Raw genomic sequence first — 23,872 nt, 5'->3', positions numbered from 1 at the left:
TTATAATTCCAATCGACTGGCATCCGATAGTCTATCTATCCCCGTGTTAGAAACTCCGTGACAAACTGGCGATCGGTGGATGTCCAATGGAGCAACCACTTCCGGCTGGTTTAGAATCATGAGGATTCTGACCACCGTCACGACGTTAACACCGATATTTCGAGAATGAAGGGAATAGATTTCGATGCTTCAGTCGATTGCTGTGAACGCTACAGAAATAGATTTGGATAGTCCCAGAGAATGGGGAATGGGGTAAGGGAAATCCTGGGCAAGCCTAACCGCTAAGAGCTGTGATCCGGTGGTGGTTTATCTAATTGGAATTGTCAGGAGAGGGGTCTGTGCTACTTTACGTGAAGGAGAAGAAGGTCTTGTAGATGATGCCGTAGAAGGGGTTGGAAGGTGGTGGAACTTTCGTGGGGGGCTATCTCTTGGTGCACACCAGTACCGAGGAGGCTCTTTAGACTCCAGTGACGTGACGTTGCCTAATACTCTAATCCTACGATCCTTAGTGTTTAGGATGGGTGGGGGGGCATAAAGACTGTATAACCTTATCTTGGAACCTTTGGGCCATTATCTCTTGGTCAGGAGGAGCTTATGCTTAATTAATTTGTGGGATTCAATAATGCTTGGGTGGTTGTTTTGAGGAGCCATCTTGAGAACCGTCGATCCGGCTGATGTTTTCGATGTGTCATTTTAAAGCCATGAAAGATTGTGTACACCAACTCAATTTGACGTGATAATTACATCATTAACATCTCCTGTTCTTCATTATCATTATTCGGATCATGCTCTTCTTGTCTACAAGAGCGTTGATTCAACAATTCATGGAGAATGCAAACCTATCTAAAGGTTATAATCTGACCATCTTCGTATCAAAGCCTTCGAGTCATTATCTCCTACTCATGAGCAGCTTATACGTCATTAATTTGAAGAACAGAATGGAAAGCGCTGGTCAGGTTATTTGGAGGGAATAGCTTGTGATCCTCTCGTCTTGTCCGAACAGCGTCTTAAAATTGTCAAGGAATTTCGCTTGTCCCAGAAGATTCCACCGCCACACGCTCCAAGGATTACACCCTAATTACTCCCCACGGATTTCTGGCACACTGTTTCAAGATGGATATATACCCTCAGAATCACCAGAAGCTTGGAGCAAGATCGATCCACTCCTCATTCCTCAAAGTTGAAAGAAACTCGTGGTCGGTAAATAAAAGTGATAATGTCTTGAGCCCACGGTTGCGATTTAACTTACGATTTTGGATGATCCGTATATACCTCGTGCCCATCCCTCCATTCTACTCTTCATCTGGTGAGTGCGAGTGAGACAAGTACTCAGGGTCTAAAACTCAAGATATTCCAGAGGGCTTTCTTGAAGGATACAGCAGCGAGGGTTGAACGAGGACAGATTATTTGAAGTAAGGGATGGGCAGGGGTTTAAGGTTTAAGGGGTGGAATATCCTCGGGGTTTTCGAATCTAGCAAGAGTTGAGTCTAAACCAAGCGCTGACGCTGATCCTTCGCCCAGTACCTTCAGACAACTAGCGAAATCTTCGATCTTAGTTCCATATAATTCCCACTGCATGGTCCTATCTTGCTGAAGGGGAGGATTCTTTTCTCATTCACTTCATCGAGAGTATCTAATTAATGGACCCATCGTTGGGCAACGGAACAGGGGAGACAAAAAAATACTCGTGAACGGGAATTGCGGGTGAAGGCTCATCAATTACAAAATCAGGATCCTTCCGCCAAATTCGATATTCCTATTCTAAGATTAAGAGGAATTAACAAAACTCGGAGTATCGCTGCCACTCTTAGCTGATAATAATATCGCGATGTCATTGACATTCGATTCTTTTCTATTATTCCGTGAGACCCCCGTAATCATTCTGTCATCTTTATCAACTGAAAATACCACTGGCTATCGAGCCCGCAGTTGCTCCATCCCCTTTCTCCATCCTTGTTAAATCCTAGAGGAAAAAAAAAAAGACCAATCGATACCCGGAGCAAATTGAAAATCAAGGTACCAGTGGGGGGTGGAGGGGGTTCACCAGAGAGGGAGGTGGGGTGAATGTTGTACAAAATCGGTACTCCAGGGAGAAAGAGGGAAATGTGGGGGGCCTGGTAATGGTGGTGGATGCATCCAGGGTAACCCAGGACCTCTGCCCGGTCGTCGACTACCTTTTCTTTCCTCCGGTTCCTCCAACCCCCTCTTTTCACTCGCAAGCGCACACTCACCGGGGTCCAAATAAAAAAAAAAATCCCGTAGGTGGGGAGAGAGAGGTAAAAGGTGGCCAATACATGCCCCCCTCCATCTATTCCAGCAATTTTACTAACAATCGGTGCCGCGCAACTCACCAAGTCCATCCCCCATACCACCCACAACCATTGCGCAGTACCCGCCCCTCCATTCACCACGTCATTCCCCAATAGCGCCTGTCACAACTACGCGCACTCGCGCCAACTACCCCACTACCTCACTCAAACAGCCCCCTTCTCCTCTCCTTCACCATCAAGCACCCCCACAACATCCTAACCATTTGCGTTTGTCCCGGGTTGCTCTGTCTCTCTTCATCCACCCCACCACTCCCCACCCTCCAACGTGAAAAGTTTTACCCCCCGAATGAATTCTCCCCTTCAACATAGCACACAGTAGCTCTCGAGCAATCCTTCGACACGCGCGTGCCTTTTTTTTTTCGCCCACCTTTGTGTACCGGTGAGTTCGGAAAATTTTTATTTTTCAACACGATTGAAAAGTTCAATGAGAGGTACTCACTCGCGAATACATACATGAGCGGATTTTTTAAAAGATCACTCGTGTCCAAATGAAATTTAAAGAACCCAAGTAGGCCGTTGTGACGAGATGGATGACCATGAAGACATTGTAGGGGCAAAAGGTGATGTCAACGTGCGAGTGGATGAAAGAAGTGAATTGAAGTTTTGAAAGAACAAAAAAAACACGTTAAATAGAAAAGCAAAAATTGGTCTTATTTCACCTGGGAATTTTTGTTGTTCCAGGGTGGAACTGACCAGCGTGCCGGGCGGCCAGAATGCAATGGCACATCTCAAAAAGCGGAAGCTCGAGGCCGAGTCAATACCAAAAACAATGCAACACACATCATCACTGAATGGTAAAAAACAACAGATGAGTAATTCTCAAGATATGGAATTATCGGATGCTGCCCTGAAGAGAAGAAGAAAAAGTGTGCGTGACGATGATATCAGTATGAGAAAACAATCGGAGAGTGACAAGACAATGTTGCCGCAGAAGAAACGTGTGTTTGCGTCGAGTAATTGTGGTAGTCCAGCGCGAAAAGCTTGTAAAAATTCGGAAGAACCGGAGGACGATGAGACACTGATCAGAGAGACTGAGGCAGCGTTGAAGAGCTTATCGGGAAGTTGGCCAGGACCAAGTGGTGGTTTGTACCAACGTGGTGGTTCCGATGACGATCGCTACGAGTCAAACTTTGAGAATCTCTTCGAGGAGAAGAAAGACACCCCAAAACTGTCACCATGCTCTGTATCAACATCATCAACAACGAGCAACGAGACAGGATGTTCATTGAAAGACGTGATAACCTTCCGCGGTCAGGACAGAAGATCGTTCCAGCAGGTGAGGCCTCAGCAGATGAAGGCGAAAAAGGATATCGATGGTATGAAAATGGAGGCAGATTGTCCTGTCCAGAATACTTTGAAAAGCAGAAGTCTGAAGGACAGAGTGGAACGATTGCCGAATGAGAAATACTCTCGCTACGATCCACCGGACTTCAACGAACTCGTTGACGATTCATCTAATGAACTGGAGATCGACATGTCTGATCCACTCGTGGAGAAGGACGACGAGCGAGACCAACGGTCAGATGACAAGACCAAAGACAGAACCATTAAAGGATTATCATCATCACCATCTGGTAGACACCTGTTCTCACCAACGTCAACGACATCGTACTCATCATCAGCCTTCAGACCACCGAATACAGATCACACAAAGCCAGTGTGTAGAACACCATCAGCATCAACATCAAGTCCACCAATTGGTCCTTATCCAGCATCAGCAACATTCGTAGGTTTTCCCACACCAGTGCCAGGACCAGTGATGCCAGTGCCACAACCGATGATACCGCCCTCCAGCGAAGAGAAGAATACCTCCGTATCCCTCCTACAGTTGAAATCACCGAAGGAGGATCACCATCAGAGCCAGGCTGCCACAAAATTATCACCAACGAAACAACCAACTGGATTACCACCACCTGCCAGTCCCGATATCAACACCTCCAAGCAATACACGATTCTACAGCCAGCTGGTCTTGGCTCCAGAGCAGCTAGTGCTATACAAGATATCACAAGGGAGGGAGTTGTTAGTGTCACTGCGGTCAGCAGCTCTAGTGGAAGTAATAGTTCCACCAGTAGTTACGCAAGTTCTAAAAATGGTAGCGATGGTATAAATGGATGTACAGCTAGTTGCGTTACCACGAATACAACAACAACGACAACAGCCGTTGGTGATATATCAACGACGTCTGGTGGTCAGGATGTTATGAAGATACAGGAGAGAAATTTCGATGGCAATCGTCCTGGCATATCCATGTCACCGTCCAGTATTGGCAGAGGTGATGATCCTTTTTCATTAATCAGAATTATTTTAATTGTCAGTGGGTGTTATCTCAGCAATTGGGTTTAAATAACGGTTACCGGTACTTATCACATTATTTTTCCTCATCACCTCTTCAAGCACTTCCAACTTCCTGACAGGTAGATAATTTCCAAGTATGAGAGGAATAGATAGTAACGTTGGACTTATCTGACAACACAACCATCCAAGAATTTCGCTAGCTATTCAGCTGTACTATCGCCACTCTTCTTCCTGCTTCCTCTGTCCCCTCTCCCTTTCGAAAAAAAAAAAGGTTTATTGACATCACATGTGAATGAAATGAGGGAGCAGCGAAGGGACAAAGACCCGCTTTCTCGTTCGTCCTGGACCTTTCCTGCGAATGCTTGTATAAAGTTAGAAAGGGGAGAAAAGCAGTTTGGAAAATCAATAATTACGAAAAGCCAGAGAAGGGGATGGAAGCGATGACTCAAATGGGCAAAATCAAGGCTCTCTTATCTCGTGGGGTCTTTACCAACCGGCGGGCCAATCTAGAACCCTTTCATTCAGTTTAATAAATACCGAGTAGGATAAATTCCAGAAAAATAAAGAGTACCAAGTTACTGATGCTTTCGTAGTTCTTTGGTGATGGAGCTCTCGGTGATTTTTTTGATCCTCTCCGTGGCATTTTATCACCTCGGATTAGCCCGTTTCGCGGCTAAATCGTATGATGAGGGGGTGGAGTGCATTCCGGGGGTATTAAAGGTAGATTTTGACGCGACATGAAATTCTGGGGTGATACCGCCGTCATACGTATAAGCCACAGCTGTCAGCGCATGGAAACGTGACTAGCATAGCAGAATGACTTTCTGTCCCTTGGTTTTCTTCACAGGGTGGAATGAGAGGGCCTTATTATTACTCGGAAAATTCACCCATCAGTACCTTCATTAGCCCCTTAACGTTAACGTTACTGTTGGTGTGTGGCTGGGGGTTGACAGGGTTTTTTTTTCGGTTGATTAGATGTGAGAGGAACGAATTACGAATCTCATTCGACGGTCAGAAAAATTTTTATTTTCTCTCTGGAAATTATGGGGGAATTTTTCTCCTTTTTTCATTCCAGGGAAATTTAAAAATTAAATATTTATGGTTTTTCATGAAAGGTTTAATCTCTCAGATTACGGTACATCCGAAGGCGTGAGCGTAACCAGGATTAACGTGCCGTCCTCTTTTTTTTTTTTCCCGCTACCAACAAAAATCTTTCGTGATGCAGTAAAAATAGAAATAAGAGAAAGCCTTGGATTTTTCTTACGTGATTGCGTGTACCGGACAACTCCATCTCTTTTACTCTCGTTTTACCACTTCCCTAAAAACCGAGCGTGTTGACACGCCATAAAATCTACTATCGGGAAATCCGTTGCGGCCTTTTGTGGCGAAACCTTTGTGTCAATGAAAAAAGGTAAATTGAGATATGAGGAAAATAATCAAGAGAGATCGACGCTCGGTTATTTTTTATAAATTAATTTAATGGATTTTTTGAGAGAAATTATATTTAAATGATTTTTTGAATTTTTGAATTTTTGAATTTTTGATTATTCTGCAATTTTTTATTATTACCCCTGAGAATTTTATTTCACAACCCCAACGACAAAATTTAAATAATCAAGAGAGATCGGTGATCGGTTATTTTTTATAAATTAATTTAATGCATTTTTTGGGAGAGAAATTATATTTAAATGATTTTTTGAATTTTTGATTGTTATGCAATTTTTTATTATTACCCCTGAGAATTTTATTTCACAACCCCAACGACAAAATTTAAATAATCAAGAGAGATCGGCGATCGGTTATTTTTTATAAATGAATTTCCTGGATTTTTTGAGACAGAAATGATATTTAAATCAATTTTTGAATTTTATATTATTACCCCTGAGAATTTTATTCCACAACCCCAACGAAAAAATCTTCTCGTAAGAGACAACTCCCCCTAAGATAAAAAAAAAAATAAATTATGAAAAAAAGGAATGGAAAATTGAGGAGCGATAATCCCGATAATAGAAGATGGATATTAACGTGATACGGTAATAAATTCACTGTTCACTCGTCCGTCGAATGAATAACACAATTCCACCCCCATTCCACCCCCTTCCACCCCACACCGGTGTTTACGTACACCTCTTGGTTTCCCATGGTTGACCCTCGCATAAAATGGCTACGAGGTAACACAATTACACACTCGGCCAAATCCACCCCCTCGTGTATTCTTCCCCTCTTTTTTTCTCTCCACCAAAAAGCGAAGGAAAAATAAAAATAAAACCGGTACTCAACAACTCAGTGCAACCCTCACTCCAATTTTTTTTTTTTTTCTATCGCTGTTTTTTCCAACCCTTTTCTCGGTTTTCAGGGGTTTATCTGCCTCTTCTTCTCACTTTTGGGGTAGATGGGGGAAAAAAGAAGGTCCAGCTCGTTACAAGTCTATTCAGACGTACGGGGGTGGAAAAAAAAAGGGGGGGAATACGGCGCGTGCCGGTATTCATTTTGTTGACCGGAACCATTACCCTCGCTGGAGAGGGTTGGAGTTGATCCTCCGGGTTTTTAGATTTCTTTTTTTTTTTGTCGACCTTACGGCTAATTTATTAATTCCGCACCTCTGCCTGCACCGGAAAGAGAGGATTCGGTTTTGTTGGGGGTTTTTTTTTTTCGGGGGGTGAGGGACTTCCTTCGACCCCTGGAAAAAATCGGGGCAGCAGGTCCGCGCCTTTTGGAAGATTTAGAATTTTTTTTTTCGCGAAATTACCGATCCCAATTCGGAACTTCAAAGAAATCATTATGCGAATTTTCTAGATAATTTTTTTCCTCTTCATTTAAAAAATTCCCCATGTCTTTAAAAATCCAAAAAATACTAGATCACGGGATTAATCGACTCACAGGATTTTCCAAAAATTTCACCCCTCCGCTGTTAGGAAAAATTGTCAGCGTAATTAAAATCTGTTGCGGGTCTAATTAAAATTTGAAAAAAGTAATTACAAAACTGCAGATGAAATTACTTAAATCAACTAAAACCTGCTAACGACGTCACGTATCGTAATCCAATTTGCCGCAAGGGGTGAGGACGGGGGGTGGTTGAGGGTTAGAGGGGGTTGGCAGGGGGTTGATTGGTAAGGGATATGGATACAGAAGCGAAAGAGGCTGCAACTAAGCAGGGATCCGATCTCTCCAACGCAAAATGACAGTCTGATGAAGTTTTGCCGTCATGGAGCGGTCGTTTCTAACGTTCAGCTCAATAAGGGATGGGGTGAATGGGGGATGGGGATCGGTGGATAAGGCCTTGTGGGATTACCGCACGACCAAGTTTATAAAAGTGTACTTTCCAACGAAAAAAAAATCCCACGCAAAAAAAAAATTTATATATTCCCCACTTTCTGTCGTACCCCGGATAAAAAAATTGTAATCGGAATATTTTTTCCAAATTTCCAAAAAATTTCTAGAGCGTTAAAAAATTTTTTTTTTTGAAAAAAAAATCGGTAAAAAAATTTTTTGAAAATTTGTTTCGGAAATTTTTTTTTTGAATTTTTGTTTTTTGAAGTATAATTTTTTTTTTATAAAACTGTTGTTTTCTTATTCAATTTTTCTATTTTTAATTTAATCTTGATTTCTCGTTTATTTATTCACAGAATAAAATTATAAATTGACGCAATTATTTATTCAACCGCAACCGAATTTCAAAATATTTCTTTTTCAATTTACACGATTGATTTACCGTGAGAAAAAAAAAGTGTAAAGGGTCGGTAGTAGTGACATGTAATCGCTCACGAGAAATACGTACTTGCGGTCAGTACCATTTTTTTTTCCCCTCCATTCCCCGATATTTTGTAATCAATACTCACTTGCTATTCGGATTGTTCCCCTGACGTTCTCCAATGCTGTTCCTATTATGTTAACTCCCACGACAGCTTCTCAACCTGCCAAAGACATTGACACCACGAGAATAGGAATAAAAAGATATTCTTTTCCACGGGCAAAATATCGCTCTGTGGGTGGGAAAAAAAAAATGTGGCATCCCTGCAATTTTTTTAAAATAATTTTTATACATTAACAATTCATGGGCAGTTGTTATCGACCGACTGCAAAAACTCACGCAGGGAATAAATATATTTTTCAGATATATTTCAAAATATTTTTCATTACGATTAAAAAAAAAAGACAAATTACGCTCTGTGCAAGAATAATAATTATTTACAACAATTCCTCTTCAATTTTCCTTCAACTAAAATAAAATACTGCAATTAATTCAGTAAATGGAATTTTTAATTCAATTATTCATTTATAATTTGGATTAAAAATTATAAATAATGGATAAATTTTATTAACAAATACTGTAACATCTTGACCGGTGATTTTCAAATATTGATGAAAAATCTGTTCATTCATAAATAAATCGTAATCCATAAATTACGAATGAATGAAAAATTGAAACCCTCACTGCTTTGTGTTCCAGAGGGCAACAAGTGCCCAACCCCGGGTTGCACTGGTCAAGGTCACGTAACTGGACTGTACTCGCACCATCGCAGGTGAGGCACCAATTATCGGTAATTAACAGACCGCTTTCAACGCTCAAATCCGTACCCCATAACACGCCAGAGGGTTCAAATCGTTTCCACTTGCACATCGATGAAATTACCCTAGCTCAACCGCGAGTTCATCCATCACCCGGAAATTTTATTGTATCCTTTATATTTTTTCAGCCTCTCCGGATGTCCCAGAAAGGATAAACTCACACCTGAGAGTGAGTAATATTTTATTTTTTCAATTGTGTAATTTTTTGCATCAATTTGATTTTCTTTTTCACGAGTATTACACCTTGCGCTTTTAGTCAAGTGTTCAATAGTTGAGAATTTAAATAATAATAATAATAATGTACAGATAGATTACTGCTGGTTATTCTCAGAGCTAGTTATCAACAATTACTGAAATAATCTGGAGCATTTGCCTTTCCTCAACTACTGAATTATTGAGAAACAAAAAAAAACATGAAAAATTGCACCGCGTGGGAGTGTATGTGCGTTAGTATGTTCATAATTCATTTATCATTATTTCCGAATTAAAAATTTAATGTGTATTGTCTGTCTGTTTGGAGAACTCATTAATTTCTGCTTTAATTTTTCATATATTTTTTTTTCTGCGGGGTAGAGAGCTTTATTATTTTTTAGTTCACTTCACCTCATCAATAATAGAGCAAAATGAAATATTTCATTTGAACAATTTTCAGTACCAGGTACAGAAGAAAAAATTATTATCGCATATTTTCCGTTATTTTCAGTAGCTAATTAATGAACTAGGTTCACACAATTGAAATTCAATTTTTTTTTTTCTCATGAGCTTCGAGATCCCGAGACGAATTACCGAGACTGCATGTGCCCATACGCCAGAATCAATGAGATAAAGATAAATAAGATAAAGATAAATAAACAAATAGGATAATTTTTTTTACCGACGGTTTTTTTTTCGGGGCAATTCAATTAGAATAATAATTACTCGTACGGTGGGGAATCGAGAGAGAAGAAATCGCGGTGAAAAAATTATATTAAAAACAAATTGAAGGCGCAATTAGTAACTCTTTGCTGTCCAATTAGTGACGTCGCCGCAGTAGCCGTCGCAAGCCGAGAAAATCCGCAAGAGAAAATACAAATTTTCTCCTCATTTTTATTTTTTTCTTATAACAATCTAATTCAATTAAATAAAAAAGTATGATAAATTAATCAACTTTTCACGTACCTCCTCCGGATTATTTTCTCCTTACTCATTGGTGAAACACTCTCTACCCGCTGGATATATTATTCTTACTGTTATTTACACATTTATGTTTATTTTTTCCGTGAACGTCTGTCTAAGTCTGATTAAACTGTTTTATTTACCTCTCATTAATTTTCTTCTCGTATTTATCTGTGAAAAATCATTTCTGTTTCACTTGTACCTCCCGCGCGTGGTGATACAATAAAATGAATACGATTTGATATAAAAATCATGAAAAATGGATTCTGGTGAATTAGCAATAACAATAATAGCCTCTCGGTAATTGCCTGGGTTCTCGACAGTTCTGGCGCTGCATGAGACAATACTGAAGTGTCCAACACCGGGTTGTAATGGTCGTGGGCACGTAAGCTCCAATCGGAATACCCATAGAAGCTTGTCAGGTTGTCCCGTTGCTGCAGCCAATAAGCAAGCAGCACGTGAGGCCCGTCACAGGGCCCAAGGTAACGCTCAAATCCCACAAAAATCATTTAGGTTCACCTTAAATTTGAATTTCCCGCCAATGGATAGCGCGCGACACTTCCGTTTCCAAATATGACCAATGACCTCGCATTGATCCCCGCGGTCTTTCCACGATATTCCCAAATCTATCCATTGGTCCCTCTTCCCCCTCCCCCGCCGCGAATCTCACGATTGTTCTCATTCTCCAGTGTCGGGGATTCCCCCAGAGTTCATAAGCACGAACCTACTCCCAGGTTCTATGGACATCAAAGGCTATTCGATCTACTCGTCACAAGCCACCGAATCAAAACCAGTTGTCACATCACCGACGTACGATTACTACAAGACACCGGGTCTCCACGTGAAGCCACCGAAGACCCCGGAGGACCAGAATCCCCGTAGTTCATCAAAAATAACTCCAAAAACGGAGGTATCACCACCGACGACCTGTTGCAGCGCACTACCACCGAGAAATTCCGAGCTACTAGTCCCAAAGACCGAGGATACATCATCCTGTCGTGTGAATTCACCACCACCACCACCACCACCCCGACAGACATACGACTCATACATGAATCAGGACTCGAATTCCTCGTCAATGTCATCCTTGGACATGGGTTCAAGATCGATTGGCACAATTCACCATCCAACCCAGCATCCGAGCCACCACGTGTTACCGATGCAGCCAACAGTAACGTATCCCATGACGATGGTGGAGGACACGAGAATGACGCACCAGATGTCACAGCGATCACCTTACGAGCCATCGATGATGGCAGCTGTGGCAACAACGAGCGAGGATATCTATCATCACAGAAGTGCTGAGCACCGTGCCTACATGCATCAGACAAGCAACGGAATAGCTAGACCAGTTGTGACGTATTCCAACGATGTTGGCGCTGCTCGCGGCTACGACAATGTCTCGAGTGTAGCTAATCATCGACCCTACGATCCAGGTACCGGTTCTGGCTACGATAGATATGACAGCCAGAGCTGTGGACCCTTTCAGAGTCAACAGGCACAGCAGCAACAGCAGCAGCTCCACACAAGAGCTAACATGTATTACCTTGGACAGACTGGAATGACAGCTGACGAGCAGGAGAGAGTGTACCAACAAGAAGCTGCGGCTGTACAGCAACACCAGATGGCTATGGCAGCAGCTACCGGTGTAATGATCAAGTCCGAGGATGTCAAGTGCGTTCAGATGCCCAAGGGTGGACCACCCACATCACCCGGTGGTTCTGTCATGGATTTGTCGACGTCAAGCGTCACATCGACGAGTCCACAAGCACCACCATATGGATCCAACAGTCTCAGCCCCCAGTACGGTGGTGGTCAAACTGTTGGTGGAAGTCCTCAAGCTGCTGCTAGTCCTCATCTAACTGCAAGTCCACAGGTGCCGAGTCCACAGGGACAAACTCTGGATCTCAGTGTCAACAGGCTTCACAGGTGAGTGACTCTGTTCATTGATTATTCACTTGTACCCATAATGATAATCGATTTACCTGTTCAGCGGTGCACCAAGTCCCCAGTATCCAACATCCCATGGCGATGCTGTACCTGTAGCTGTTGGTCCACCCTTTCCAGCTCCTCGACCAATCGAGGAGCAGACAGAACCCGTTGACTTCTCAACTGCCAACGAACCCGTCAATTTCAGCGGTGGTCCTGGTATCAGGCCCGTCGGCTTTCCACCACCAGGTGTTCACGCGGCTGCTTACAGCCGAGAGAGCACACCCGACAGCGGTGTCTCGCATTACATGGACGCGTACAGAGATCCAACTGGTGAGTCAAGATTATTCTTGGAGTTCTATCTTAATTGTTGCATGTAATTAACTTCATTAATCGGAAGGCACGTCTACCGACGGCAAAAATATCCATCCTTCAAGGCATTTATCTAATTGATTCAAAATGGTGGATTAATTCAATTGTTCAGAACAATTCTCCACTTGCATCATACGTAGCGGTTACCGATCTCATCAACTCCAAGTTATTTTCGAAATAATTATTCATTAGATAAAGGAACGCGATCTTGAATTGACATCTCCCTGAATGGACCCACAAAATAATTCCAATAATAATCAACCCATTAATAATCACCACCCCCCATCCCCCCGAGGATCTCTCAAACTAATGAGCGGTGCAGCGTTATGAATCGCCTGATGAAAACCGGAAATCCCCCATCCCCAGGGATAACTCGAAAAAACTCATAAGTAGAAAATCGAAATGAAAAAGTGATACAGAGTCGTGCCCCGGGGGCACTGGAGGTGAAAAAAATTTTCAACGAATGGAAACAGAACAGAACAAAGAGGGGGAGATCTGGATTAAAAAAAATAATAATAAAAAAAAAAAAACCTAACGCATGAAGTCTCCCTGGGGCCTGACCGGGCGGCCAGTTACAAGCGTCGAATAAAAATTCGGCTGAACGGTACACGGTCCTTGGTAATAGAGTAACCACCCTCTCTCACCTCAAAACTCACCCTCTATCAAGCCCCATACCACCCCTCATCCCCAAAACCAGACTCATTTCGTTGGCTCTCGCCAAATACACATCCGCCACATTGAGACCATCAAACTCATACCTCTACCACAACCACTTTTCATCCACGTACTAACGTATTCATGTGCACATGCATTCCAAAAGCACCGGAATATAATATATAACGTTAACATTTCCCCAGGACTGGATCCATTGTTAATTATCAATATTTCGTAGCTCGAGTACAAGCCATGGAAAAGTAGCCGTCGTACGTCCAACTCGTTTCATCTCTCTCATTCACTCGAGTACTCGGTATACATCTATCCTTGCTTTTAGCAATACATTGTACCAAAATTCAACTGTCTCACTCGCCTTTTACTCGTGACTGGACGTACGCCGGGGGAGTAGTTATTGAAATTGAAACATTTCGACGTACAACGGGGAAACGTCGACGCCATTGCTACCAACGTTTCAACTCATACCATTCTATTCCTGTATTCAATGAGCCAACATGATACTTGGTTTTGAGAAAAATTTATTATCGAACAATGGGAATTTTTTTGGGAGTACATTTTTTGGGTGAATGTCAGAGTACAGATCACCCTTTGTTCTCCAAAAAGTAATCGATTATAATTTATAATTCCCTGCCATTTTTACATATTATTTTTCTATCGAGAGATCTCCGGGGCTAAAGGGGATACCCGGTATACTCCGCCATTTTGTGGATGGCCTTTGTACTACCCAAAATGGCGGAAAAATAAGATAACCTTTCATTTAACTTGAAAAATTACCGAAATTGTTGAGATCTCACTCATTGAAGACGGAATTAACAGATATAATTGTTGCAATTGAAAAAATTATTATTTAATTTAATGAAGAAGTGTTTTCTGTTGCTGTATCAGCGTATGGGCCGATGAGTCCACATCCTGGCTACGGCATGACGGGTGTCCAACCGGAATACCCCGGCAACACCTACACCCCGTACCCAACAGCTGGCTACAACTGCACTGGTAGCTATCCAGGTGGACCAGTAACATCAAGCTATCAAATTCCCACTGGCTACAGCCCAGCGCCTTGCTACAGCATGCCACCACCGCAGCACACGATCAGCGGTCTCGACAAGTCATCAGGAAAAGACGACAGGTGAGTCTAACTTCCACTTCATCTCAATGTACCTTGAAAATTTATTCAATAGTTGCAGCAGGACAGCAGAATATTAACCCATCAAATCCAGAATTCCTGAAATTTTTTGATGAAAAAAGAAATTTACAGAAATTGATTTCCTCAACAATCACTGATACCTGAAATCGAAATAGAAAATTGAGATTGAAATAAAAATTTTCAATCGATTCCATCAATTCTCACGAATTAACCTGCGGCAAAATCCTACAATCATCGTTGCCCTCACTCGTGCATCCAATTTTGTTAATTAAAGTAATTACTCTTCGTTGGCGAAAGTGCCAACCTTATTCTAATTGACGCAAAGCTCTATGGTATATAACGGTGGAATACCGGGTTTGAAGAAGAAGATGGGTTAGAGAGGGTGGTGGGATAAAGCTGTGAATGGTTCAGCTTGAGGAGTTTAGGGTATATAATCAGTTGCTACCGCAGTGGATTATGGAAAAGGGAATCGTATTAACTGTTGTGCTGAGGATAAATTGAATTAATGAGAACTTTATAATTTGGAGTGTTGAAAAAAAAACTTGCGCTGCATGTCTCATGTCTATATCTCACAAAGAGAATTCGAGATAATATATCTCAAGCATCTCAAGTGGCTAGGCTAGCTCAATTGGAAGAACAATTGAATGATCGAATAAATATAAATTGACAGGGGACATTGCTAAACGAAATTTAATTGTTTACAGAGAAAAGGAAAATGTTGAATTGATGGGGGACTGAAGTGTTGATGAATTTGTCCAAATCGTCAGCTCCAATTATCAATTGTAACTTGTAAATCATTTGAATCGTGGAAAAGTGTCGAGGCTAGAGCATAGAAAAGCCCCTTGTGAATTTCCGTAATTGTTTTCCGTGAAATACCTTTGGCATGAAAGGGAGTTTGCCAGCATACGCCTCCGGTGGTTTCCCCTTCTACCATAAAGTCGATATAGAAACGATACTTCAACGTTATTAATGGCCCGAGCCAATATAAACCACCTAATATACCAGAGTTTTCGCGTAACCATATTACGGCTCTGTATTCCTCCTTTCGACATTTATTGGCACCCCTAACCTTCCCACTTCGTTAAATCCGATTTCTATGGTTCAAACCCACATCTCCAAATCGTTCATCATTTTTAACGGATGGGAATCCCCGACTTGAAACGATTAAGCAGTGTGAAGTTGTTTTATATCGAAACTTCGGATGCTTCGTTCTGATTGGTCGGTCGATCGCGTGAAGTTTGCCGATAAAAATAAGCGGTCTTTTCAAATTCTTCAATAGTCAATAAGCGTACTCAATTATTATCCAATAATTATTTATTTTCCATTCGTTACAATTGATTTTTTTTAATCCATTCGATTATTTAATCCATTACTCCAATTATGTATTGACTCATAATTTTTTTGATTCAGATTTTGGTGATCATTGAATTTCGATATATTTCGATTAATTTGTTTTGATAGAATACAACTTCATGTTGCTTATCAGAATTCGTAGACGGAGATAGGATAAAAAATGAATTCTGTCCACTTATGGAGTATATAGTCTCCAGAATGTTCCCAGACGATTTCTCCAGGACCCCCTAAGAGGCACATATATATGCGCGTGATTGCACTCAAGAAGAGGCTTCCTAGTGGATTCTCTCAAGGTGGGAGGGCAATATCGCGTGCCCACTCGAGGGTCATTGAGGGCTTCAGACGAGTCTCTATAACCTCTCCCTCATTCCTCTCCCATGGTCTCGCTAAAGTGGAGTCAAACTCTCCACAATCTAACCACGTATCTCATACTTTTTCGGGTAATTTGTACCATCTCTGGAGTTATGTACAATTTTTAGGTTAGAGTACAGTTTTGAGGTTATTAACGTTGAGAGATTTCTAGTCGCGGAACGAGAGAAATTTTTGCGGGAAAAAATGGCGGGATTAATAAATATCAAGGTTATGTTTATTCTTGTGGCGGCCCGATGTTTTTTGGAATTATTTTGAGGGACATCGGCGTTCAAACATTGCAATCTCAAATTAAGACCTCGGGATCTTTGAACGATGTTTATTCTTTTTTTATGTCTATTTCTGCAAAAGAGTTACGACTTTGTAATCTCGCGCCACTTCAGGCGGACCAATAAGGACAGGTGGCTCCATCATTTCGAGATTTTCGAGATAATCGATTGTGTCAGGCGTGTCCCTTTTAGAATATGAATGGAACAAATTCAATATATCGATATATTGATTTCACAAAATAGTTTAAAAAAATTTTTGTCAATTTGTGGCATAAATTAATCATGGACATATCGTACAAAAAAAAAACAATTATTACATGTTCGGTGTGCAGTATACGACGTCACTCTTTGAGTCTGTCACCTCGGTCATCAGTCCCCCGTGGCCGCGACGGCAAGGAGCTCATACAGTGCCCCACTTCCACCTGCGACGGCATGGGTCATATCTCGGGGAACTACGCTACCCACAGAAGGCAAGGCCAAATTAAAAAATCGTAAATTACCCCGGAAATGATTTTCTCCGCCGTCTGACCGTCTCGTTACCCGGAAAATAATTAATTATCTAATAAAATGGCACTCCAAAAAATTAATCCACATGATTTTGCCATTCAACCAACGATTTATTAATAATAAATTAATTTCATCTGGTATATAGTTAACAAATTGGCAATTGTTGATTATATATTATGTGAGAGAAAATTATCGAGGGGATTAATTAATAAATTATTAGTCACTCCCAATCATTAATTATACAGCAGATAAAATATTATTGATTATTAATAAATCATTAATTGATAAATTACGGAAGCATGTGGGGTTTTTATTTACTTGGAGAATTAATTATTTCCGTGATTACGGGGTGGTTTATCTAGTTGTAAACCTTTTATTATTGCAAAACTTGAATTTAGTCCTTCGCACGAATGTGGAAAGCCGTCAGTATTTTTTTTTTTCTTTTTTATTGAACCGCACGTGTTCATGGAGTCAATTTTTCTAGTTGTCATATTTATCTCGTATCTGTGTCCTCTTTCTATTCCCTGAAATGTCTAGTTCATGTGGAACGACGTATCTTTATCAATTGATCTGTTTATTGGAGCCCGACCCCTGGAAATCATGACATTTTCCAAAAAACTCATCAACAAAATCAATTTCCTGAATTGCTGCGCGGTTTTTCCAATTTTTTTTTTCCGCCAAATGCCTCTCGTGGGCAGCATTGTAGTGAGCTGTATGTCAATGACCACATGCCGGGGCGATTGTATCAATCGGTGAATATTTTGGCATTAAGTGGAGAAAGACAACGAAATTCGCCTGCAGGAAATTTGAATTTATATCATCCTGACGCGGGAAAATCGTATGCGCGGAGGGAAAAATTCAAAAAAAATTATAGGACAGAGAGCATTGAAATTTAATTTTTTAATCACCGGGCGAAATGAAATTTAATAAAAAGTGTTACTTGTTCTGTAAAAATTGAAGTATGAATTACCGACATGGATTTCATGGAATTATGAATTCTCAAATTTCATAAATCGGGAATTCCCAAACTCCGATAGCAAATAATATAACAAATCCATGAACAATTGGAGTTTCGATTCTTCAATTATCAAAAACCGAAATTCACCCAGGACTCTCAAAGCCGCGGAGAAAATTGATAATGAAAAAAAAAAAAATTGCAACGATTATTTTTCAGTCTCTCGGGCTGTCCGAGAGCGGATCGTTCCCAGATTCAGGCGCACTCACAGGAGCTGAAGTGCCCGACCCCAGGATGCGATGGCTCTGGACACGTTACAGGCAACTACAGCTCCCACAGAAGTCTCTCCGGTTGTCCAAGGGCGAACAAACCCAAGAGTAAACCAAGAGACGGACAGGACTCTGAACCGCTCAGGTATTCTTTGTAAATATCTCTGAAAAATAAATGATCATCAGGGGGTAGGTGATTGTGGCTTCGGAGAGCCAGGGAAATATCTAATTTTCCACCTTACATTTAAAAAATATCAATATTCATATCAACAATATTTATTCTTCCACTTTCTCACACTCTGACTTCCAAAAAAAAAAAAATTCTAAAAAGTAATTAACCACTGAAATAAACGGGATTGAGTAAAAAAAAAATGGAGAAATTTCCCTGGCAGTGAAAATTCTATCGAATCAACGGAATATTTAAATGCGTGATAAAATTCATAATCAGGGCGGGAAAAATCAATTTTTCAAATTCTCGGTTTTCGTTGATCGCGCATTTCAGAGGTGAATAATTAAATCGATCCAATTCCCATTTCATCCCTGTTTACGGTAGCACGCAACGTGTGTCTGATTCGACAGTCAAGCTAGTGTTATTCCACCACCTTTCAACCCCCTCAATTCAACAAGAAACCCTTTTGCATTGAAACCTCGAGAGATAGAATTTAACCCGAGTTAAATCCCAAACCACCCTCCATCCCTCAACGAGCAAAGACACTGACTAATATGTCGTTTCTCCTCGTTTCACGCTTCTTCCTTCACCCATCAACTGTCACGTGATGATGATGACGATTATTACCGTGAAACTACAGGTGTCCAATTCCTGGTTGTGATGGATCAGGACATGCCACTGGTAAATTCCTGTCTCACAGAAGGTAAATCAGTTTTATTATTTTTCTTAACCACTTGCGGATACTCGGGGTGGAAATTATTTCCTCCATACAACTCCATTTTTCATTTAAAAAAATACTATAAATTTATGAATATTATATAAATCAAAAAATACTAGAAAAATTGAAATCTGGAGAAAATTTTCCATAAAAAATTCGCATTTCAATGGGAATAATTACCGAAAGGAGTAATGGTATTTTATAATTTAAATAAATATTTATATTTGATTTCAGTGCGTCTGGGTGTCCGATAGCTAATCGAAATAAACTCCGAGTGCTAGAGTCCGGTGGTACAGTTGAACAGCACAAAGCAGCAGTGGCAGCGGCAACAGCTATGAAATTCGAGGGTGTAAATTGTCCCACCCCAGGATGCGACGGTATTGGTCACGTAAACGGCTCATTCTCAACCCACAGATCTCTCTCGGGCTGTCCAATGGCCGGCAACACCTTGAGAAAACCAAAATTCGAGGACATGACTAGCATGTACAGCAAAGGAATCACCGGTGAGGAATGAAAATGAAAAATTAACAATTAACCCTAAAGAAAAAAAAAAATCTGGGTCAAAATTACACGAAAAAAATCGATCTCGTTCAAATTTCATAGAGTATAACTATTTTTTTTTTATTCGAGTGCTATGCCAACATAAATGCTGTCCTTTCTCTCTCCACCGCAATGATGTGCTGTCATACCAATGGAAAATATTATTTTCTTCCAATTTTCCAATCAACAAGAAGTTCAAAAAATACATTTATTTATGTTCTTTATTCTTTCATTGTTCTACCGCGACAATGTTTTTCCCACTGTGTATTATTTTTTTTGTTTCTCTTTCTTTTCGATTTTCTTTCGTCCAATTTTCAGGAGCGTCGCAGCAGCAATAAAGAAATAGTGCAATTATGTAAAAGAGAAATAGTGAAGTAGTTGTGAAGAAAAGAGAAAAAAAACATTGATAAAGCATTTGAAAAAAGAAGAAGCTAAAAACAGAGAAAAAGAAAGACGAAAAAAGTGAAATTAATGTTAATTCTGATTTATTCTTGGGGATTGACGATAACAGGTCCTCCTTTCCTGTCGTTTCCTGTTGAGGAGCACATTTACTTTTGAAGGTAAGGGTCTGAAAGTTCAAATTCAACGAAAACATACATTTTTTTTTTTCTCATTTTTTTGTTCTTTCTGTGTGTTTTTTAATCGGTGTAAAATGGAAATATTTTTTTTTACCACACGAGTGTTATTAATTTTCGAGTGTTGTCGATAAAAATAACAACACTCGAAGCCACTGTTTCGTATTTCAATTTATCTGGTATGATGGCACCTCACGCTGATCCATATTTGACAGAAAAATATCACTTCCTTGAAAACATGAAAAAATGCTTATGAAAATTAAAAATAAGAAAATAATCCTCGAAGAAAATCCCTTCCCCCGACAGAAAAGATCAATTAAAATATTCCTTTCGCAGCGACTTGGCATACGTACACGTTATGATTTATTTGATACAGCGGAGAGTCCGTGAAGGTGAAAAAATAAAGTATATTTTTTTATTTTTAATCAAATCGTTAGTACACACGTGAACGAAATCGATTTACTTTGACCCAACTCGCTGTGGAAACTTACGTGTTCTTGTGTTGCAAAATCCCTCACTCCTGTTCCCCTTATTGCTAGCATTTCGTGTTACGCAACACGCCTCATTTTTTTTACCATTTTTTCTCTCTTCATTTTAATCCCTCGCACTCTTTAAGTACACAGCAGAGGTCTAAATTGCTTAGAGACTGATTTGTTATTGAAAATTCATATTTATTTCGCATCGGTGTGAAAAGTGCTGTTTTAGGGCCGAGGCCGTAAAGCGGATATTATCAAGCAGCGGATGACATTTTTTTAAACAAACGGAAATGTAGATTTTCAACTCCAGTGATTGATTTATTTTCTAAAATAACTACCAGAGAGGTGTCATTTATTGTTTATTTATTTGAATAATTTTTTCTAGCGGCTGTAAAGCTGCGTTTTACTGCAACGGTATTTAGAGTTCCGATCTGACGCGAATGATTGATGATTCGGACTGTATTTGATAGTATTTTTATCAGAAATGTGCGGGGCAAATTGTTTTTCATCACTAGGATTTAAAGTGGCACTTTATGGATAAGGGTGAAGTGAGTCCTAGTAGTGAGCAATATTTTCAATTTACGGTCTTGCTCGTAAAATCAGGTCATAGCTATTAGGAGAATAGATTTTTTGTATCTCATCTCGTTTTTTATTTGATGGCCGCTGGGCAAACTTTATGGCCTAGGAACTCGCTAAACTCGTGAAATATCTCTTGAACGGGTGGCAGAACAGATTTTTGGAGGGATTCTATAATCGGTTTTTATGGTCATTTAAATAATAGTAATCCCTGATCATGCGAGAATTTTATGGTCAAGGTTGTGACAATATATGAGGAAATTTGGCTCGTCCGAAAAACTAGATTTTACTACCGATGCTCATATTTTTCGATAACCACATACCAATTCTAATTAATTTTTTCGCCGGCACTAACCAAAAATGAGCGCCCATTTACATTAACTTAATCCTGGGATGAGAAGTGATTTTTATGGGATCGATCAGCGTCCGTAAAGTAGCACTTTTCGCACAGATGTCAAAAAATGAGAGTTAAACAAATAGCATTGGGTCATTCTACCCGGAGTATTGTTTAAAAAAAGGGGATTGTGTACTTTAGGAGTGGACACCGGTGGTCCGGCTCAGGGTGGTGCGTTGGGTGCGGGTCAGGGAAGCACAAGCGGTAACATTGTACCTGGTGGTCAGGGCGAGGATCTGTATACATTGGAAGCTGAAATCACTGAATTACAGAGAGAAAATGCGCGAGTTGAGTCGCAGGTAATGCGTCTGCGCTCAGAAGTTACAGCTATGGAGAATCATCTGAAGCAAGGGGACAAGGTAAGGATGCACCCACGTCCTGTGGATTACTCCGCCGGTAATAATAGATTCTTGTCTATCATCAATCGGACGGTTATCGGAATATTTTTTGGCAGTCTCTTGACCGATTGTCGATCGTTTCATCAATTTTTTTTTATCGATTGTAAATAATTCAGAAAATTTCTTGCATCACTGCACCAACTGCTGGTCGGGGGATTCCCCTGGTTCACTGATTGGTGGTCATCAAAAATCGGACAATTGTTGAATAGGGAAAAATTGATGAAACTTGTAGATATATTTAGTCATTCATTGCATTATGGAGTGAAAAGGAAGTTGGAAGCGATGAGGGTGCCATGAGAGAGTTAAGGAAATTTGATAATGATAATGAAAAAATTCTGAAGTCGATTGTTGAAAATGTAAATCACACCCAGGGATTTCCCTAGCTCTCTCCAAAATCAATAGAAACATCCCTCAGTTGGTAAACATCACTAGCGATTTTTTGAAGAATTTCAACAATTGGGGGTGGGAAATTAATGAAAAAATAATTTTTTTTGTGTCCAGGAAACAACGGTGATTGCCCAGCGAAACAATCATCTCACTGATTATTATCAATCACTTCGTGACAACATGATAACTTTTCTGGAGCACGTGAGAATACCTAGCGCCCCTGGCGGTCCACCTGAGAAAATGGGACATGAAAATTTCGACAGTTATCTGACAAAATTACAAACACTTTGTACCCCTGATGGATACTGCGCTGATGAAACAAATCGTCCAACATACGAGACTGTTAAAACTGCATTGCAGGACTTCACAGTTCTGCCAACGCCCATCTGAGACCATCAGTCACGTGGATAAAGTAGGAAAATCATTTAAATTTCAAGGGTATATTATTGATTAAATCCACATGACTGTGAGAATTCTTAGGGACCTAGAAAAATGTTGGAAGTTCATATTTTCGGGTATTTGCCAAAAAAAAAATGACAGCATCCGAAAAAAAAATCGGCTCTTTCCAATTATTTTTCCAAAAATCGACTGATCCCGATAAATATTGATTTTCTGATAAAATTTAATCAACTAGAAAAAAGTCCTCCAACTTTTTTATCTCAACTCGATAGTTATCGATATAAATCGATTTTTCAAAATTAGATTTAATTGAATTCCCAGCAATTTTCTATATCTCGACTCAATCCAGAAAAAAAAAACTTTCTCCAGTTCGGAAAGTTGAAAAAGTGATCAACAGTAAATAAACAACTGATGAAAAATCTCAAGACGACGATGCAATTGTAAATACTCAAGTGATTAAAAAATTCCCAGAAATCCTCAGTCCTGGGAATCCCTAATTTGTAAATAATCGGTCCAACACCAAAGAAAGGGGAAAAAAAAATCACGAATCGAGAGAAATTCTTGTCGTCAATTTCTCACGATCTAAATCTGTAAAAATTAAAAAAAAAATTTCTATTACGCTTAGTGATGTATATCCGCTCAATCCCCTCCCCTGTCCGCTTGATAATCGTTGATCTACCGATAAATATTCATCAGAAGAATAATCAACTAAAGTTATCATTTATTATTGAAAATATTTCGATATTGATCGAGAACCCAATAGCTATTGAAAAAAAAATTTTAAATATTAAAGATTAAAAACAAAAATCGAATAGAGAAAAATTAATCCTTCACTGTTAATTATAGTAATTATTTAAGCGCCTCCCACAATTAAATACTAAATGATAAAGTAATTAGAGTAAATTAATTTTTGTCCATAGTCTGTATATAAATTGAGTAATTTTAAATGATCTAATTAATATGTGGAAATATCAATTTTAATTGAAAGGGTGAGGATAATTTTAAGGTCATCATTTCCAGGTGATGACAAAAGTCGAATTTATTAATGCCA

The 23,872-nt window shown here is 40.0% G+C and overlaps 1 protein-coding gene across 3 annotated transcripts; it reads left to right on the top strand.

Annotated features, from left to right (window-relative positions):
* The first annotated feature begins 3,098 nt into the window (after positions 1-3,098).
* LOC105270057 (probable GPI-anchored adhesin-like protein PGA55) lies at positions 3,099-23,570 on the top strand. Of its 3 annotated transcripts, none has more exons than XM_011310742.1 (12): positions 3,099-4,603; positions 9,077-9,149; positions 9,324-9,364; positions 10,674-10,832; positions 11,040-12,279; positions 12,344-12,612; positions 14,209-14,449; positions 18,140-18,334; positions 18,999-19,061; positions 19,311-19,579; positions 20,128-20,176; positions 22,537-22,618. In XM_011310742.1, exons 1-11 carry the CDS (start codon positions 3,100-3,102, stop codon positions 20,172-20,174), a joined length of 4,101 nt encoding a protein of 1,366 aa, XP_011309044.1. In that variant the 5' UTR covers position 3,099; the 3' UTR covers positions 20,175-20,176; positions 22,537-22,618. The 3 variants fall into 3 exon arrangements, with proteins under 3 accessions (XP_011309044.1, XP_011309046.1, XP_011309043.1); XM_011310744.1 differs by lacking the exon at positions 22,537-22,618 and adding an exon at positions 21,779-21,847; XM_011310741.1 differs by lacking the exons at positions 10,674-10,832; positions 20,128-20,176 and adding an exon at positions 21,779-21,996 and having other exon boundaries at positions 22,537-23,570.
* Positions 23,571-23,872: the final 302 nt, after the last annotated feature.

The sequence above is a fragment of the Fopius arisanus genome, unplaced genomic scaffold, assembly GCF_000806365.1.
Source record: "Fopius arisanus strain USDA-PBARC FA_bdor unplaced genomic scaffold, ASM80636v1 scaffold00077, whole genome shotgun sequence".
Classification (NCBI taxonomy): Eukaryota; Metazoa; Arthropoda; class Insecta; order Hymenoptera; family Braconidae; genus Fopius; species Fopius arisanus.
Note: the sequence above shows the minus strand (reverse complement) of the source record. Positions and strands in the feature narration are given on the sequence as shown.

Excerpts from the sequence above, each read along its gene's own strand:
- LOC105270057 (XM_011310741.1), top strand. The coding sequence starts at position 3,100 with ATGCAACACACATCATCACTGAATGGTAAAAAACAACAGATGAGTAAT. Across the intron at positions 4,604-9,076 it reads ACCGTCCAGTATTGGCAGAG|AGGGCAACAAGTGCCCAACC; the intron begins GTGATGATCCTT and ends TTTGTGTTCCAG. Across the intron at positions 19,580-21,778 it reads GTACAGCAAAGGAATCACCG|GAGTGGACACCGGTGGTCCG; the intron begins GTGAGGAATGAA and ends TGTGTACTTTAG.